This window comes from Macaca fascicularis, chromosome 6 (assembly GCF_037993035.2).
Source record: "Macaca fascicularis isolate 582-1 chromosome 6, T2T-MFA8v1.1".
NCBI lineage: Eukaryota > Metazoa > Chordata > Mammalia > Primates > Cercopithecidae > Macaca > Macaca fascicularis.
Window position 1 is genome coordinate 138,470,091 of NC_088380.1, and position 19,901 is coordinate 138,489,991.

General features: G+C 39.6%; 1 protein-coding gene across 1 annotated transcript in view; it reads right to left on the reverse strand.

The window, feature by feature from the left end:
* Positions 1-16,212, reverse strand: part of MEIKIN (meiotic kinetochore factor) — a 126,994-nt gene extending 110,782 nt beyond the window's left edge. Inside the window, exons 1-5 of the mRNA XM_045395088.3 lie at positions 15,949-16,212; positions 15,727-15,820; positions 15,241-15,328; positions 13,206-13,266; positions 3,743-3,871 (exon numbers count right to left, since the gene is read on the reverse strand). Coding sequence (XP_045251023.2) covers positions 3,743-3,871; positions 13,206-13,266; positions 15,241-15,328; positions 15,727-15,820; positions 15,949-16,054 — 478 coding nt within the window. The 5' untranslated portion in view covers positions 16,055-16,212. The remainder of the gene's footprint in view (positions 1-3,742; positions 3,872-13,205; positions 13,267-15,240; positions 15,329-15,726; positions 15,821-15,948) is intronic.
* Positions 16,213-19,901: the final 3,689 nt, after the last annotated feature.

Below are 19,901 nucleotides of genomic sequence, written 5' to 3' on the forward strand. Positions count from 1 at the left end.
ATGTTTAGTTCCCACTTATAAATGAGAACATACCGTATTTGGTTTTCTGTTCCTGCATTAATTTGCTTAGGATAACGGTCTGCAGCTGCATCCATGTTGATGCAAAATATATGATTTCATTCTTTTTTATGTCTGTGTAGTATTCCATGGTATACATGTACTACACTTTCTTTATCCAGTCTACCACTGATGGGCATTTAGGTTGATTCCATGTCTCTGCTATTGTGAAAAGTGCTACAACAAACATATGTTTTCATGTGTCTTTATAGAATGATTCCTTTGGAAATACATCCAGTAATAGGATTGCTGGGTCAAATGATAGTTCTAGGTTCTTTGAGAAATCTGCAAACTTCTTTCCATATTGGCTAAACTAATTTACATTCCCATTTCCTCTGTGTACCAGCAGTGTATAAGCTTCCCCTTTTCTCTACAATCTCACAAACATGTTATTTTTTGACTTTTTAATAATAGCCACCTTGACTGGTATGAGATGGTATCTCATTGTGGTTTTGATTTGCATTTCTCTAATGAGAAGAAGACATACTTCTTTAATCTTCTTTATATTCATGCCCTTTGCCCATTTTTTAATAGGATTGTTTTTTGCTTGCTGATTTAAATTCTTTATAGATTCTGGATATTAGATCTTTGTTGGATGCATAGTTTGCAAATATTTTCTCCCATTCTGTAGGTTGTCTGTTTACTGTGTTGATAGTTTATTTTGCTGTGCAGAAGCTCTTCAGTTTAATTAGGTCCCATTTGTCAATTTTTGTTTTTCTTGCAATTGCTTTTGGAGTCTTTAAAAATGACCTGTCCTTAAGCTCACTAATTCTTTATTCTTCTTGAGCTAGTGTGCTGTTATATTGTTCTACTGAATTTTTCTTTTGTTTTTTTTTAGAGCGGTCTTTCTCTGTCACCCAGGCTGGAGTGCAGTAGCATAATCACAGCTCACTGTAACGTCAAACTCCTTGGCTCAAATGATCCTCCCACCTCAGCCTCCTAAAGCGTTGGGATTACAGGCATGAGCCACTGTGCCTGCCCTCAGTTCAGTGATAGTATTATTCAGCACCAAAAATACCTATTTTGTTCTTTTTAAAACTTTCTTTTTGTTGAAATTCTTATTTTGTTCATGTATTGTTCTTCTCAGCTTGTTGAGCATCTTCATAATGATTATTTTGAATTAGTTGTCAGAAAATTTGTATATCTCCATTTCATTAGGGTCAGTTTCTGGGGATTTATCTTGTTCCTTTGTTTGGACTATGTTTCCCTGCTTAATTTTCCTTGACTCTTGGTATCAGCATCTATACATTAGAAAAAACATCCACTTCTCCCAGTCTTGCAGACTGGCATTGTACAGAAGACCCTTATGAATAAGCCTACCCAGAGATCTCTCAAATCTTTTTGCTAGTCCAAACCACCATCTTTGTTGTTATCAGCCTCCAGGCATTTAGAATATGTCAGATCCTGTCAACATTTTAAGACAGGTGTGACAGAAGCTAGTCCCAAGAACATCCCTTTAAAAGCTGCAATGGACACACAGTCCAACTCCTTCTCTCCCGAGGGAGAAGCCGGAATCTGTTTTTTTTCCCCCCCACTCACTCTGCACTGAGCCAGGTGGAGGGCAAGTGGCAAATGTTTGTGTCCTAGAGCAAATTGTCATCTTTATTCTCAGCAGTCAGCAGTCACCTTGGGTATGTTGGGTCCTATCAGCACTCTGAGACAGGCAAGACAGAAGTCAGTTCCCTCAGGCATTCCTCAAAGAATTCAGAACACTGGATGTATTGTCAAGTCCCTTATCTTGCTCTTCCCCTCAGGGAGAAGCTGAAAACTGTGGTATGGGTTTCCTCTCAATTGTATGATGTTGTGCTAGGAGTAGGAATTATGGTGAGGATGTCTCAAATTGTCCTACTGGCTTTGATGTGGCTGGCCCCATGCTTGCCAGGATGCAGGCGCCTGTCTACTGTGTTCTGAATTTTACACAAAGGGAACTGATCCATATACTGCTGTTGGTGTGCCCATAAGGAGTAGGCAGGGCCATGGCTTCCTGTTTCAACATCTTGGCGACAGCATTCTCACACTTTGTTTTGCTTTGATATCTCTTTTTAATGTTAGAGGCTTTACTCAGAAGTCTGGTGATCCTTGGCTCTCTGTTCATATTTAAAAGTGGGTCCTAAAAGGCTAAGTGGTATCCCTATGGCCTAGGTGGGGCTTGTCACGTAGTTGGCTTCACTGTAGGGTCTTCTGCCTGGTCCATTTCATTGAGGACTCCTGAGGTCAGTATCTTTAGATATTTTGTTCTGGGGTACTCAGTTCCTGAGAAAATAATCTTTCATTTTGTCAACAGAAGGTTCAAGTCTGGGAAGCTGACAAGAAAAATGGGCTGCTGGGGTAGGGTGGAAATAAGCACTGGGTGAGCAGATCCCATAATTTAGGACGTACACTTTTACTTAATTTCCTCTTCCAAATTCAGTACATTATCTGCAGCAGTCAGCTTTGGCTGACAACCAAAAAATCTCAGTGGCACAAAATGAAAAGCATTTATTTTTTGTTTCCATGTCTATTAGTTGGCTCAGGTAACTCAGATTACAAGTCTGCAGATCAGCTGGGGCAGCTCTCTAAAGTGAGCTGTTTGCCTGGGCTGCTCCAGTCTGTTACTCTCATTCTGGGGTACCATGAGAGAGGCAGAAGCTAATTAGGATACATTCTCATGATAATGGCAAAAGTGCAAGAAGACAAGCCCAACCACTTAAGCAATTTGAAAGCTTTTCTTAAATTGTGTTTGTTGCAGAAAGCAAGTGACATGGCCAATCCCAAAGCCAGAGAGTAGAAAAGTACACTCCACCCATTATGAGGGTAAATAAAACTACAGAGAAATGAATAATTGAGACTGACATTTCAAAATACCACAGTATCCCTGCTATTAACAGTACCTAGTATTCTCCAGTCTGGAGTCCCTGTTTCAAAATATTCTAAAGAATAACTCTACAGGCTCCCTTTGAGCAGGAAAGGAGCAGTTAACCACATCTTTCATGTTTTTGACATCTATTTACAAGTATTTGGCACAATCAAATTATGAGCTTTTCTGTGACACTATAGTGCAAACTGGCTTGTTTCTGGGGTATTCACATTGTTGGTTTAGGACTCTGCTTTCTTAGGTCTGCTGCATCAGACCATCTGATTAACCTTCCAAACTTTGTACTTTTCTTTTTTCCAATTATCTTTGTCCTTATGAGTGTATTACTTTAAAGAAAAAGCCGTTTTCTGCCATTGTAAGATTGTAGAGTAAGGCATGTATTTGATCTGCCATCATTAACCAAAGGCTATATTTATATGTATAATAAATGTAAGTAACTCTTAATTTGTGAAGAAAATTCAAGCAGGGAGTTGGCCTAGCTAACACTTAAGTTATTTGCTGAAAAGTAAGATAAGTACAGGAAAAAAAAAGATAACACATGGTTCAAGGGAATAAGTACACATTCATTAGGTGCAAAATTGATTAATAATTGGATGTGCGTTACATATAAATGCTAAATGACATTTCTTCATTCTTCCTTGATCTGAGGGCTTTTGCTCTATTAGTCCTATGTGACTAGGAATGAAACACAACAGGTAATGGTCAAGGAAGTGAGGTGTTGGTGAGGAAGAGGAGTATGCCTTCTCAAAAGGGACATTTATTCAGGAGGATTTGTGGACAAAGGAGTAATTTCTACAGTAGAGCAATTTAAGGTTGGAATTACTTTCTCACCTAAATAATGTGATTTTCTGAACAGTTCAGGTGATGGAAAGCTCTCTTCAAAACTCTTGTATTCTGCATAAGAGTCTGTTAATGAATAGCTCAGAGGAGAACTGGCCATACCATGGTGCAAACTTAATCCTGTAAAATAAAGGAACAAACAAAATGGATAAATGTTTTGATACAAAACAGATGTGAAATCCTAAAAATTGAAATGTATGGAAATGTACATGCTTAGTTACATATTATTACTAGAACATAAAACTGCTTCTACATACAACTAAAAAGGCATAATATTTTAAACTATTTTAATTTGATCTTGGATAATCATTCTATTTTTGATGGTGATAAATTTGTTATAATCCTCTTTTGTTGTTTTTCAAAGTTTTACAACTTACTCCTTTTCTCTACTTTGGGGTCAGTTGTGATTTTTGGCTCAAAAATTTAAGTTTTTTTTTTTTTTTTTTTTTTTTGAGACCGAGTCTCGCTCTATAGCCTAGGCTGGAGTGCAGTAGCGCGATCTCGGCTCACTGAAGCCTCTGCCTCCCGGGTCCTGGTTCAAGCAATTCTCTTGCCTCAGCCTCCCGAGTAGCTGGGATTACAGGAATGTGCCACCATTCTGGCTAATTTTTTTTTCTTTTTTTTCGTATTTTTAGTAGAGACGGGGTTTCACCATGTTGGCCAGGCTGGTCTTCAACTCCTGACTTCATGATCCACCTGCCTCAGCCTCCCAAAGTGCTAGGATTACAGGCATGAGCCACCGTGGCCAGGCAAAATTTAAGTTTTATATATAAGTAACCCACTAATTGTAAGCTAACTAGCCGAGGAAAGGGTGATTCTAGTTATTTCATCTAAAAAACAATGAGCCTACACATACACAAATAGATTAAAATAATTTAATAAGAGAGCATGGAAATAGACTCACACATAAATAAGCAACTGATTTTTGACCAATATGTAAAGGCAATTCAGTGGACAAAGGATAGTCTTTCAAACAAAATGTGCTGGAACAACTAGGTACCCGTATGAAAAAAACAAAATAATAAAACTTGCACTCATACCTTCCATCATGGAAAGAAATTAACTCTAAATGCATCATAGATCTAAATGTAACTCCTAAAACTCTAAAACTTCTTTAAAAAAAAAAAAAGGGAGAGGCCGGGTGCAGTGGCTCAAGCTTGTAATCCCAGCACTTTGGGAGGCTGAGGCGGGTGGATCATGAGGTCAGGAGATCGAGACCATCCTGGCTAACATGGTGAAACCCCATCTCTACTAAAAATACAAAAAGAAATTAGTCGGGTGTGGTGGCGGGTGCCTGTAGTCCCAGCTACTCAGGAGGCTGAGGCAGGAGAATGGCATGAACCCATGAGGCGGAGCTTGCAGTGAGCCAGATTGCGCCACTGCACTCCAGCCTTGGTGATAGAGCGAGACTCCATCTCAAAAAAAAAAAAAAAAAAAAAAAAAGGAGAAAATTGTAACACCGAGTTATGTGAAGAATTTTTTTATTTAACACTAAAAAAGATTCATAAAACAACAGCACTGATAATTTGGACTTTAGCAAAATTTAAAACTTCCCTTCAAAAGAGACTATTAAAAGACAAGCTATAGGCTGGGTGCAGTGGCTTATGCCTGTAATCTCAGCACTTTGGGAGACCAAGGCAGGCAGATCACGAGGTCAAGAGATAGAGACCATCCTGGCCAACATGGTGAAACCTCATCTCTACTAAAAATACAAAAATTAGCTGGGCGTGGCATCATGTGCCTGTAGTCTCAGCTACTTGGGAGCCTGAGGCAGGGGAACCGTGTGAACCCAGGAGGTGGAGGTTGCAGTGAACCAAGATTAAAATTGGCCACTGAACTCCAGCCTGGTGACAGAGTGAGACTCAGTCTCAAAAAAAAAAAAAAAAAAAAGAGACAAGCTACAGATAGGGAGATAACATTTGCAAATGGACTGAAATCCAGAATGTAAAGAACTGGCTTGGCACAGTGGCTCATGCCTGTAAAGACAGCACTTTGGTATGCCAAGGTGAGAAGATCATATAAGCCCAGGAGTTTTGAGACCAGCCTGAACAACATAGTGGAACCCTGTCTCTACAAAAAAAAAAAACACGAAAAACCAGAATATAAAGAACCGTGAAAACTCAATAATAAGAAAACAAATCCTCAATAAGAAAATGGACTATATATTTGAAGAGAGAATCTTCCCAGACTCAGAGGTCTTAAAGTTATTCCTATGGGAGTGGACTAGAATGAAGAACTGTCCAATAAATGATGGTGACAGAACATAGTACTAAAAGTTGAGAAGAACCAGAGATTTGGTAAGAAAAGGGAAAATGTGCTCTGCTATATTTAGTCTGCATTTATTAAACATTTCCAATATGACAAGATAGAGATCAACACTGATAGAAACTAGTTGCGGGGGTTAGGGGTGGTGAGTAAGAGATCACAGGGAAGCATTGTTCTGAAAACCTATTATTTCCTGCCCTGGAACTAACTTACACCTATCTCTGCTCATCCATTACCTACCTGAGACAACTACCTCTTTGTCCTTCCTCCCAAGACCTCACCGCAACTTTTTCTCCTATGCCAACTCCCTTGTTAAAAATGAGAACTGTTTTCTACCTGGACATCTTCTCCAGCCGCCACTGCAACACTTAAATTGACTGACTCAATCTACCATCCTTCTCCATATCCTCAACTGTCAGAGTAGTAGGCTGTCTCTCTGAGCATCCTTTGCTTTCCCTTCTCCAACTGCCCTAGAGTGTCCTGTCCCTGTCCTAGCTAACTTTTATCCTTCTCACACTGTCTTCATCCTTCCCATCCACATGTTATATCTATCCTGCCTTCCATTCCTCAAAATTTAATGAATACCCCTCATAGCTGAGCTATCCTTAACACTAAGCCCCAGAACTCGAGCTGGGCATAAATAAGGAAAGCCCACCATCTGGGTAGTTGAGTAGAAAAAATAATAAATGTTAATATTGTATCAGTGGGAGGCTGTCCCTGGTGTCACAAGTTAGAAATGTAAATGCAATTAAAAAATATATTTTTATCAAATTGTTCATTGTTAAACTGACAAATAGTTCTACAAAGCTTATAGCAAAAACTGAAATCTCTTGTCTCATATCTCCCCATCATAATTTTCTACCCTCTAGAGACAATTCCTTTCAACTCTATTAATGGTTTCTTTTGATAGGCACCTCCTTTACATTTCTAAATTAAATGCATTCAATGTTTCTATTATTATGACTATTCAAATATACTCGTAGCCAAGCCCTATACTGTGAGCCACATTCATCACCTTTTTGCTACAATTTCTTTTCCTTTGTTACCTAATTTTAAAATTTGTTTTCTAAGTACTTTATTAAGTATTAATACTAAGTACCATTTTGTTCCAACTTTTTTTTTTATTTCTTTTTGAGACAGAGTCTCACTCTGTCACTCAGGAGTGCAGAGTGGCAGGATCTTGGGTCACCGCAACCTCTGCCTCCCAAGCGCAACTGATCCTCCCACCTCAGCCTCCTGAGTAGCTGGGATTACTATTGCTAAACTGCTAAGCCTGGCTAATTTTTTTGTACTTTTAGTAGAGATGGGATTTTGCCATGTTGGCCAGGCTAGTCTCAAACTCCTGAACTCAAGTAATCCACCCACCTTGGCCTCCCAAAGTACTGGGATTACAGGCGTAAACCATGGTGACCGGCCTTGTTCCAACTTTTTCCAAGAGTTTAAATTTCAATACTTTAAAAATACTTTAAAATACTTTTTTAAAAAAACCAGGTTATCTATTTTTTATTTTCCTCCCTCTCTCCCTCTTCTTCTTTCTTCTTTTTTAAAAAAGTATAGCTATTGGAGATCTCAATCCATTTGCTCAAATTTGGACTGTTTGTCCTCTATACATCCTACACAGTTGTCTTCTTAGGATTTCCCTTTACCATTATCCTAAGAAATTCACATATTTCCTGTATTAGATAAGAGCCTTTGATTCCTAGATCCCATGATTTCTTCTTTATTGATTTATTTCCTGGTTTTCTTGGAACATCTGCTTCATTTCCGAGAAAAGGTACAAAGAAGATGTGTCTAAAAATTCCTTTATCCTAACACTTGAGTGACAGTTTGGCTGGGTAAGAATTCTAGGTTAGTATATTTAAGAGACTGATTCAATTTTTTGATGTGTGACAGCTTTTAAACCTCACTGTTCCCTCTTCCCCTTTCCACCTCACATCTGGGTGACAAGACAGCCTTAGTGGTCCATCTTTTGGCAATGGTAGCAAGTTCAAACCATGCACAGGAAACCTCAACCTGGTCCGATCCTCTAAACATCATGAAAACTCCAGGCCAGGTCTCCTTCCCCTTCATTCTCAAGTCATTTGCAGTCCTGCTTGGAGTCATCTTTCTCCCCAGAAAGGCTCATTATATGAGTAATATACCTTATACCTTTCCATATCTTCTTGGTGCGTAGATGGCATAATCAGTGTTGAAATCCAGGACACCTCTTGAATGGGAGTCCATCTTGACTCTGCAAAATCAGTGTTCTTCAGAATTCTGAATACATTTTTCTCCCCACCACATTCTACCTTCTGGAGTTGTTCTTCAGAAGTCCAATGCCATTGATATTCTTGATTGTTTATTGCAATTGATTATTTTTTCTCTGGAAAACTAATAAATTTCTCTATCTTGAGGATTTAAAAATTACATAATGTTGTAACTTGGTATGGTTTTTTTTCACTTATTGGGGTGAGCACAGTTTGCACCATCCAAATTTGGCTCTCAGTATCTCTGTTCATATTCAGAATTTGAATGGCTCTTTCAGTAAATAGACTCATGAACATTTTTAATTCTAGGAAAATTTCTAGCTTTGTGTGTTTAATAATTTTCCTTCTGTTTATAATGTCTGAACTACTGTTTTTTAGATGTTAGAATCATTGGACTCATCTTCTAATTATTTTTCTTGTTAAAATAACTTTATTGAGATATAATCACATGCCATAAAACTCACCCTTTTTTTTTTTTTTTTTTTTTTGAGACGGAGTCTCACTCTCTCGCCTAGGCTAGAGTGCAATAGTGCGATCTTGGCTCACTACAGCCTCCGCCTCCCAGGTTCAAGCAATTCTCCTGCCTCAAAAATTCCGAGTAGCTGGGATTAGAGGTGCACACCACCAAGCCCGGCTAATTTTTTGTATTTTAGTAGAGACAGGGTTTCACCGTGTTGCCCACGCTGGTCTCGATCTCCTAGGCTTAGGCAATCCACCCACCTCGGCCTCCCAAAGTGCTAGGATTACAGGCACAAGCCACCGTGCCTGGCAAAAACTTACCCTTTTAAAGTGTACAATCAGTGGGTTTTTTTGTAGACTTATGGAGTTGTGTCCCGACTGACACTATTTCTATCCTTTATCTTCTCTTTCATGTTTGTTCAACTTTTTGGAATATTTCCTTAAATTTATCATCCAATTCTACAGAATGTTTTCTGATTTCATATTTTTATTTTTTAATGAATTTTTTGTTCTGAATGCTTTTTATAGGAGACTGCACTTGTTTCATGGACACAACATTCTTTCAACATCCTGAGGATATTAATGAAACTGTGGCTTTTTAAAAGATTTCTTTTTCTTGTATTGTTGCCCTTCAAGTTTCTTTTATTTAGTATCTATTATTTTAAATGTTTACTTTAAATGTCTGGTAATTCTTGAATGTTCAAGAATGAGGTACCAAAATGGCATCATAACTGGGGCATAGGAAGAAGTGGATTTTACTGAAGAGTATTTAGACGGGGACCAGGCCATACTACCAGAACGCAGATTCCACAGTCTTTTCCTGGGCACAGAAGTTTCCAAAAGAGGAATCCTTTAATCTTCTAGTTGGAGTGTATTTGCCTGAATGCATAATGGGTCTGGGGATTTCACATCAAAATATACAGACTTTCACTTAATTCCCTTTCCTCCCCGGCCACTGCTAGTTTTCAGTACAATATCCTTGAATCCAGACCCTCTGCTTCAATGTCTTAGACTAGCAGGGTGGGAAGAAGCATAGTTTCCTGGCCACAGTGTGTTAAGGAAAGGATCAAAGCATCTAACTGTTACTTTTGAAGATTCCAAAACATCTTATTTTAAATATTTCCTCCAAGAATATGTAATGCCTCTAATTCCTGAACCTTTAGCCTGAATCACTTTGTTTCTTGGTTTGTCTCTACTCTAGACACCTAGTTTTCAGTTTTTTTTTTTTTTTTTTTAAGATCTGTTAGGTCAATTATAATTCATTAATCTACCTTCCAGATTCCAAACTTTCATTAATTATCTCTTGCCAGCTGAGGTCTCTTCTTTGAACCTATGGCTTTACAACATTTTTATGCCTTTATTGATATTTTAGTAGGGTTTCAGAAAAGAGAAATGTGTATTCAATCTTCAACATTAAATATAAAATCCTTAATTAATTTTTCAACGTGTTATAAAGTTACTAGATTCCAAGGTAGAATTAAAACAATAAATCATATATTAACTAGAATTCTGTGGGCTGCTCAAAACTTAGCCCATCACAGTGTTTTATTGTGGGAAAAAGTATTTCAAGTTTCAAATATCAGCAAATGAACTTTTAGAATACAAGTAGTTTGTAAGTTAGAGACAGTTTATTTTCTATTTTCTATTTCCTTATACCTTTCACATGTCAACTTGATAAACCTAGTAATCAAGGACATTTCTCATATATTTAAACTATGATTTTAGAAAATGCTGATTATGGTTAAATGGTATTTTCTCTAAATAGAGTACAAGACCCATCCAACAAGCATTTGAGACATTCAACAATTATTTGAACCTGTATTATCTTTGAAACTGTATTCCAAGCATGGGATAGGAAGATAAAAGATAGTGCTAATTTTCAGTGGCTTTAGAGTCATTTTCCTCTTTTTCAAGAGTTAAAGACAGACAAAAACAATTACACTGTGGTTTTGAGTCTTTTGGCAGAAGTATACAGAGTGCCACAGAACTACCAGGATAGAACAAGTCACCTAGAAAAAGAGAAGTCAGAAGAGGCTTCCCAGGAGAAATGGCTCCTGAATTTATTTTTGAAAAAGTTAATAAGGCAAAGAAGGGAGAGGAAGGAGAGAAAAGCATTTCCTGAGCACCTCCTATGTCCTTTTGCACTGCATTCTAGGAAATATTCCTCTAGTCTTATTTTCTAGCTCACTAATTTTAGTTGAATTAATTCCAATATTAGACTCCTTGGTTAAGTTTTTAATTTGATAATATTTTTAGTTCCCAGGGACTATAATTTTTTTCATAGCAGCCTGCTATATTATGGATTCAGTGGCCTCTTGTATCTAGAGATACTTAGTTTTGTGCCATTTCCTCAAATGTTAGTTCTATTTGTTGCATTTGTTGCCTCTTTTCCTTGGAACTGGTTTTCTTCAAAAGTCTGGATATTCCTGGTTGCCTTATTCATGTCTCTGAGAATCTGTTTATATGGCAGTAAGTAAAAATTCTGAAACAGTGGCTTGCTTCTGGAGATTTCGGAAGAGTGATAAGACATTCTGGGAACTTGTGTTCTAGGTGGGGATGTCCTGTATTTTTTACATACTGTAGGTTACATGGGGGCACTGCCCTGTCTGGCCAGTGTCCACACTGGAAGTCTGCTGTATCAGAAGTCTCATGGTTCAGAGAGCCATACTAACTTTATTATGCAGTTAACAAACATAAGAATTGACTACCTCTTTTAGTTTTTTCTTCCTCTGCTATCCTTGTGGCAATATGCAGTTACTTCAGACTCTCCTCTGTTTATCAACTCAGCCCCAACATTTGACCCTTAAAAGCCAGCCCCCCTGATAGTTCACTTTGCTTGGGAGTAATTCTCAGGGTTTTCTCCTGGCAGCAGGCACTGGTAGCTGCCACAGTTTCCAATATAAGAAGGGGATAATGAAAAAGGGACCAGATATTTCAAATGTAGTTCTTAATCCATCACCTTGACAATTCCTTCAAGATCTCTTTTTTTTTTTTTTTTTTTTGAGACGAAGCCTCGCTCTTGTCCCCCAGGCTGGAGTGCAATGGCACAATCTTGGCTCACTGTAATCTCCGCCTCCCAGGTTCAAGTGATTATCTTGTCTCAGCCTCCCAAGTAGCTGGTATTACAGGAGCCTGCCACCATGCCCAGCTAATTTTTGTATTATTAGTAGAGATGGAGTTTCACCATTTTGGCCAGGCTGGTGTAGAACTCCTGACCTCAAGTCATCCACCTGCCTCGGCCTCTCAAAGTGCTGGGATTACAGGCGTGAGCCACGGCGCCTGGCCAAGATCTCTTTCATTACAGTCTTTTGCATTTACTGATCAAGGGTTTAGAGTATTTCTAGGATACTTTTACCTCTGCAGTGTTTTGTTTTTTTGTTTTTTTTTGTTTTTTTTTTTTTTTGCTCTTGATATGTTCATCAATTTTGTCTCATTTGCTTTTAAGAATTCCTCTATATTTCCAATGTGCTGGTGGCATCCTTGTTTTCAAAATAACTTTGATTATACTGATATGTAGATGGCTCACCAATTTCTATCTCCAGCCCTCCATATCCAACTACCTGGTGGATATTGCTACTTAGCCATCTTAAATGCACTCATAACTTAATATACTAAAAACTGAATTTTCAGTCTTTTCCTCAAACCAGTTTTTCTTTCAGTGAATGACACTACCTTGTATCCAGTTATACAAGCCAGAAATAGTAGTCATCTTTGACACCTCCATCTCCTTCACTCTTCATTTGCCAAATCCTGTCTCATTACCTCAAATAGCCATCACATCAGCACCCTTCTTTCCATCTCCAACGTCACCACCCTAGAAGGCGCCATTATTTCTCCACTAAACTACTTGAACAGCCTATTAACTACACTCCTGATTCTTTCCAGTCCTTCTTCCACACTGCAGCTAAAATGATCATATCATTCTCTATTAAAATGACTTCAATGACTTTCTGCTGCTCCAAATATAAACATTAATATTTCTGATATGGAAGACAAAGCTATGCAGGGCCTCAAACTGGTTGTCTAATCCTGTCTTATACTCACATTTCCTCCTACTCTCTGTACTGCAGTCATACCAACCTTCTTCAGTTACTCAACGCATAATGCTTAGTCCCATGTTAGAGCTTCCCTCTGCCTGAATTTCTCTCTACTCATCTCTGCATAGTTAATTTCTACTCTCCTTCAGATCTCAATTCAATTACCATTTCCTCATGGAAGTCTTCCCTAATTTCTCTAAATAAACTCAAATTAATCACATTCAAGTCAATCCCTTTTATAGTACTTATCACAAGTAATTTCACATTTACTGGCATGTGCTTAAAGGCTTTAAGGATGAGATCTATAGCACAGTCAGAAGGATTCACTTTGGAGTAGGAAAAAGATACCTCTTCCACTGAGATGGGAAGATGAGGACAGATACAGATGGATGCTTATGTTTGGAGGAAAGACAGAAAGCTGAGGGAGTTCACATCTGACAGTCTTACCTGATACTAGTTCACTATTTGATGAACTACTATCAACCTGGAGGTCGTCAGTAACTGATTCCTAAGTGAAATAAGAATTAAAGCTATAGCAAAATTATGAGATTGACCATTTCTATATTATAATCTTGTACATTGATTTATTTTAGAAAAATGAAAACATCAACTTTGTATTTGTTTCATATATATAATACATTCATTCAGTTTATTGTTCAGATGTAATCTGGTATTTAATATTAAACCTAAAAATAAATATTAAACTATAATACTATGAACACATCTTGTAATCAACAATATGCTAGTCAACTAACTACTGTGGGATGACAGCAAATAGAAGATAGAGGTGAATGTTTTTCTGGTTCCCTAGTGGGGAGGGGCTTTTTTTCCATCTATAGAGGCAAATATATAAATCAAAAGAAAAGACTAGTAAGTATAAAATACTAGAAATAAAATTAAAGGCAAGTAAACAAATATGGAAACACTGGTTATATATGTGTGTAGAAAAGCATAACTATCTTTAATATTTAATAGACATTTAACAAAAAAGTACAAATGGCCAATAATTTGAGGAAAAAAAGTATCAACTTCCCCAGCATTCAAGAAATGAAAAGTAAAAACCATGTTACTTTTCATCTATCTATCTATCTATCTATCTATCTATTTCACATATACACACACACATATATATAAAAGTCTCCAGTAAGATGGTGCTGATTTATCAACATAAATAAAAAACTTGAAGCATGATCCAACCTGTGATCCACTACAAAGTATTTATCTTAGGGTAACAATGTGAGGTACACAAAAAACTTCTGTAACAGAATGTCTGGAGATCAATAACAGCAAAACCTAGGAAACAATCTCAATTTCCCAATCACAGGGAAACAGTAATACAAATTACAGTATATCTATCTACAAGACAAAACACTATGAAGACACTAAAAGTCATATTTTTGAAGACTAATGTATGGGGATATACAATAAGACAACTTGTAATTTTTTTTCAAGCACAGGAAAAAAAGGAACAGAAACATATAACAATTTGAAGAAACTTTCAAAACACTATTTTTTCATAGTATAAATACTCTACAAGGACTACTTTACACTGTTAAACCATGGGCTAAAAGCCTTTTTAAAAAATGTCTTGTGTTGAAACTGCCTTCCCCCAAAAACATGTCGTAAAGAAATATTAAGTTAAAAAAAAAATAGAACTTGGCCAGGTGCGATGGCTCATGCCTGTAATCCCAGCACTCTGGGAGGCCTAGGTGGGTGGATCACTTGAGGTCAGGAGTTTGAGACCAGCCTGGCCAACCTGGAGAAACCTCCTCTATACAAAAATTAGCTGGGTGGTGGTACGCGCCTGTAATCACAGCTACTCAGGAGGTTGGGGCAGGAGAATCGCTTGAACCCGAGAGGCGGAGGCTGCAGTCAGTGAGCCAAGACTGTGCCACTGCACTCCAGGCTGGGTGACAGAGCAAGACTCTGTCTCCAAAAAAAAAAAAAAAAAAGGAACTTGACTATGAAGTTTAATGTTAAAGTGAGATGAGTTACAAGCAAGTTTTAAAATCTGAGTTTCCCTAAATTAGTGCTGTACAGCTTTAAAATATACTACAGAATTCGTATTAAATACAGCACATCAAGAAGTTATAAACTATTCTAATGAATAAACATTAGAATGCTCTGTAAACCCTTAGTAATGAATGTTTCCAGTTGTTAACGGAAAATCAAATGGAAAACATGATAAAAGGAGTTATTAAGTAACATTTTGTATTTGTCATACAGAAAATTCACCAATTATGGACGTTTCTCCAAAAACGTGTCAAGGGAAAGAGAAAAACAAAAATGCATGACTATGAATCTACCCAAGTCAGAAATTCAAGGCCCTGTCTAAATACACATCAGTGTTTATAAAAATACTGGCGAGCTATTTAACATCTACTGAACAAAGCCCATTTTATTATTTCATCCGGAGATAACATCAGGTACTGATAGTCTCTACACTAAGTGTATCCAAGGAATAAAAGAGAAACATACATACACTCAACGGTGCAATCTTCTCATCCTGGGTGTCTTCACTAGACCTATTTTCTTGCAGACTTTTCTCTCCTGTAACTCTTAAGCGAGGGCTAACAAACAACACAATTAGTTTGCACCGTCTGGATTTGGCTCTCCACATCTCTGTTCAGACTGTTTAGAATCTGAAAGGCTCTTCAGGGACATCTTTAGGAAGAAGTAAGGACCAGAGTGGTGACTTGCACCAAAACCCAAATGCAGTGAACAATCTTACAGCTCAGCGACCAATTTATCTCACTTCCTTTTACATAAATTGGCAAGCCTTCCCCTTTTTAAAAATAAATCTTCCTGAAGTCAAATTTTGGGGTCCATGTTCTTAGAAGAGCAAAACCAGAGTACTGTATTTGTTTTGTTCCTTGACTGTTAGAATAAAAGGCTACTAGCAGAAAATCCGGCTGGAAGGTTTCTGAGGCAGCTAGCAAGGGTGGGGCTGTTATTCCAGCCTACATACCTGGGCAGCCCAGAGCCGCTACTTCCCTGCCTGCTCCACTCCGCTTTCTCTGCAATCTTCGACAAGCCGTGCACCTTGCCTTTTCTCGTCGAACCTGAGAGAGGGCGGCACGTTTCAGGGCAAGAAACCCGGGGCCCGAGGCCTAGCACCGCCGCCCGTCCCCAGTACCATCCCGCAGGGCAGCTTGGCTGAGCTTACGGTGGGCGAGCCTTGAGCCTGTACCTGGTGGGGCCTCCGCGTTCGCGGGAGAGCCTAGGTCTGGCGTCGGGGTGAGATTGAGCCTCTGACCCGCCCGGTTTTTGCGGGTATAGACCCGTAGCGGCCACATTGCTATCCCACCCTACCCCCAGGCCTTGGGTGCCTCTGGACCCTCGATGGCCTGCCTTCCTGAGGATTAGGGCTAAGTCGCAGGGAGTCAGCGTCCAGGCGAGGCCCGCAGAGCAGCCCCACAACAATTAACCCAGCGAAAGCAAAAGCCCCAGAACTGGAGCCGCTGGGCCTCGCTCCCGCCTTTTTATGTCCGTGAGGCCGCGCAGAGGCTTCTGGGAAAACGGAGGAACGCGGCAGCCGTCCAGCCCTCCTGTAGGGGCCCCGTGGTTACTGGGCCGCTGGCGCAGGCTCCCTGAACTCCAGCGAAAAGGGAATTTTTTGAAAAAAACTTCCTCGTCCTGAAAAAGGTTTAATTCAGCCCCTCCTCCTCGGTCTGAGCACTTAGGTTTCCCCTGTGGCTGCATGCTTAATTCAATTGGACATGAAGGAGTAAAGGCCTTCCCTCCTTTGGGTGGGCCCAACACTTCCTCTGAGCGAGCTCTGCCTATCACCACTGCATAAGGCCTTAGTAATGGAGTTTTAGACCACCAGCACAGGCAGTCTTGTGAGGGGTCGGCCTCAGTGCAGGAAGGTCACAAAGAGGACTGAATGCACCTTAAAGTGACGAGGAGCTTCTCCCCGAGGTATCAACTTCAGTCCCCTGGGCCTCCAACTTACTGGGAGGCTATGGTAATTAAGAGTCTAACCAAGCCTCTGAAGATCCCGGGCTCTAGGAGGCTGCTTCTGGACGACAAACAGAGTCCCTTAGCCTATGTCCAGGAGCCATCTCTAGACATTTGGGTATCCTTATGGTTAAGGTAGAAGATTCCATAGGGACTCTCCTCCTTGTGCCCTGGGCCTCAACTTGTTGCTGCACTAGACCAGTCAGTTTCTTCTTCTTCTTCTTCTTCTTCTTCTTCTTCTTCTTCTTCTTCTTCTTCTTCTTCTTCTTCTCCTTCTCCTTCTCCTTCTCCTTCTCCTTCTCCTTCTCCTTCTCCTCCTTCTTCTTCTCCTTCTTCTTCTCCTTCTTCTTCTCCTTCTTCTTCTTTCTTTTTTTTTTGAGACAGGGTCTGGCTTGGCACCCAGGCTGGAGGGAGTGGTACAATCATAGCTCACTGCAGCCTCAAACTCTGGGCTCAAGTGATCCTCCCACCTCAGTCTCCCGAGTAGCTAAGACTACAGGCACATGCCACCACGCCCAGCTAATTTTTAAATTTTTTTTTTGTAGAAATGGGGTCTTGCTATGTTATCCCAGCTGGTCTTGAACTCTTGGCCTCACGTGATCTTCCTGCCTTGGCCTCCCAAAGTGTTGGGATTACAGATGTGAGCCACCTTGCCCAGGCTTGTTTCAACTTTTATGTAACAAAATTGCGAGTTGTTTTTCAGTTGCCATGAATCCTCAGGTCATGTAACCTGAGCATGCCTAGATGAACTAAGCATGCACCCACAGGGGAACCAAGTGCTCAGATCAAGGAGGAGGGACTGAATTAAGAAGCAGATATGCCATGGCAGGATCCAACCAGGTTGAGCTCTGGCTTCATCGCATAGCAGGATCCAGTCAGATCATGCCTCCCAGCGTCACCTCATTACAAGATCCAATCAGATCACGTCTCATTACCCTATGCTAATAAAAACCAACCCAAACCCCAGCTTAGGAAGACAGATTTGAGGATTTCCTCCTGTCTCCTTGCCAACCCACTTGCAATAAAGCTTTTCTTTTCCCAAAAGTCAGTGCCATGGTATTAGCCTCTACATTCATCAGGCCATGAGCCCACTGATTGCTCGGTAACAAACTCTTCTGCTCTGACAACTAGAGACATGTTGGAATTACCTCCCTTTCTCTCCATACCCTAGGTTGAACCATCTGGCGACATCAGATGAGCATACTATGCATGTAACAATAAGCATCTTTTTATTCTAAAAAGTGGAAATATTTCATAACATTTAAAATGCAGTTTGAAGAGAGAAAACTGTGAAAAGCTCAAAGATTTTTCTGTAACACCTCAATATTGTATGTGCAAATATAAGCACATATATATCCACAGTATTTTTGTAATATAATCACTCCGAATATTTTATTTAAAATCTGCTCATAGAAACATTTGTGATAATCAATTTACTAGATAATTAATCATCAAAATCTAGCTTTCTAAAGAACAGACGGTAGGCATTCTTGCCTGGTTTTACCTAATGTTTTCAGTCACTGAATCAATATTTACTGAACACCTTAATCTGTATTAAGCACTGTGGTAGGTCCTAGAGATACAGAAGTGAATCGGAAATGGTCCTTCAGTTAAGGATCTCACAGCCTTGCTGCAGTATAATTATCATCTTTCAACATCCTTTCTTTAGTCATGTCCATAATATGCTGGCAGGCAGTCTCTAGTTTACAAGCCAGGCCTTTATGCTCCCCCCCTCTCTCTTTGGGGGCTATTGTGAAAAAACTCAGAGTTCTTAAATGATATTTGGGAGGTCTAGAGTCTGGGGTGCCTTAGGCCCAGAAATGGAAGAAACATTGCAAAATGAAAAAAGGTTAAACCAAAAGCTGGTCTGCCATTTGGTGGTCCTGTTCCCTAGAACTCTGTCTCACTATACTGAATTACATTCACTGATGTGTCATCAAGTAATTCCCATAGGTTTGTGGGAATTAATATATATGATTTCAAAACCAGAAATAAACTTTGATATGATTTCTTTAGCCAAAAGGGTCCTTAGAGATGATCTAGATGCCCCCTCATTTTGCCACTGAGGGAACCAGAGTGTAGGGAAGCTATTTAAAACAGACGATTGGCATAGGGAACATGGTTCTCCTGGCATCTGGCTGCTGCACCTGTCATACTCCCGTTCTTCCTAACACATGGCTAGGAGAAAAGTAGGGGGAGCAAAGACAGGAGCTTGAATTCCTTGGTAGCAAGGGGAAGTGAAGGAACTAGAGACAGACTTGGTCTCTTTGATACTTCACCTAGAGTCAACCTATAAAGGGGGAAAGAAACGTGTCTGCTACAAAAGGATGAGGTAGGGCAGACATAGCTCAAATTCAGTCATCTATCTCCCCCTACTCCACTTCCAAAGCTGCAAACACCAGTGCAAGTGTTCAGTCATGAGTGTTCAAACTTATTCCATTTCCCCATTGCACTGCTTCCATACCTAGACCCAGAACTCAGTAATCAGCATTTCAGTTCAACACATGGTGGATGTGACTAGGCTCAGAACAGTCATGGAGATATTAACTTCCATGGGAAAACAAATGTCAAAGAGATTTCTGAATAAATCTTTTGGAGAAACAGGCAGTTTGTGGGTTTGAGATTCCCCGGAGCCCAAAGGAAATCTTTTTGAATGATGTTTTCTTACGGAGTAACCCACTGAGCATCTTTGTGGTGCTATCCATGAACTATGGGAGTCCAACTGCAAACCAGTTTATGTTTGCTTGGATGACAAGAATGGAATAAATTACAGTGATAGAGGAAATGTACCTTCAGGTATTGCAGTCTTAATGCTATGCAACATATGAAAAAGGACCAAGGGGATTTTCCTTCAATACGCATTTCTTTAGCATCTGCTATCAGCCAGAGCTGCACTGGGCCTAAAACTTCAAGCAACTCAGTCTAAGTGGGGGTGGGGCAAAAGGATCATCAACCAATCAACCACGTGGAAAGCTTCTCAGAGAAAAGGATGCTGGAATCTGAGTTTTAAAAGATGAGTGGTAGGAGTTAGGGGACTTAGAGGAAAGGGCATTCTAGGAGAAAGGGACTATATGTATAAAGGCATGTAGGCACAAGAAAGTATGATGCTTTTAGGAAACTACAAAAAGTAATGAGTATGATTGGAGCCGAGGCTCCATGGAGGAGGGAGTAGAAGAGATGCTA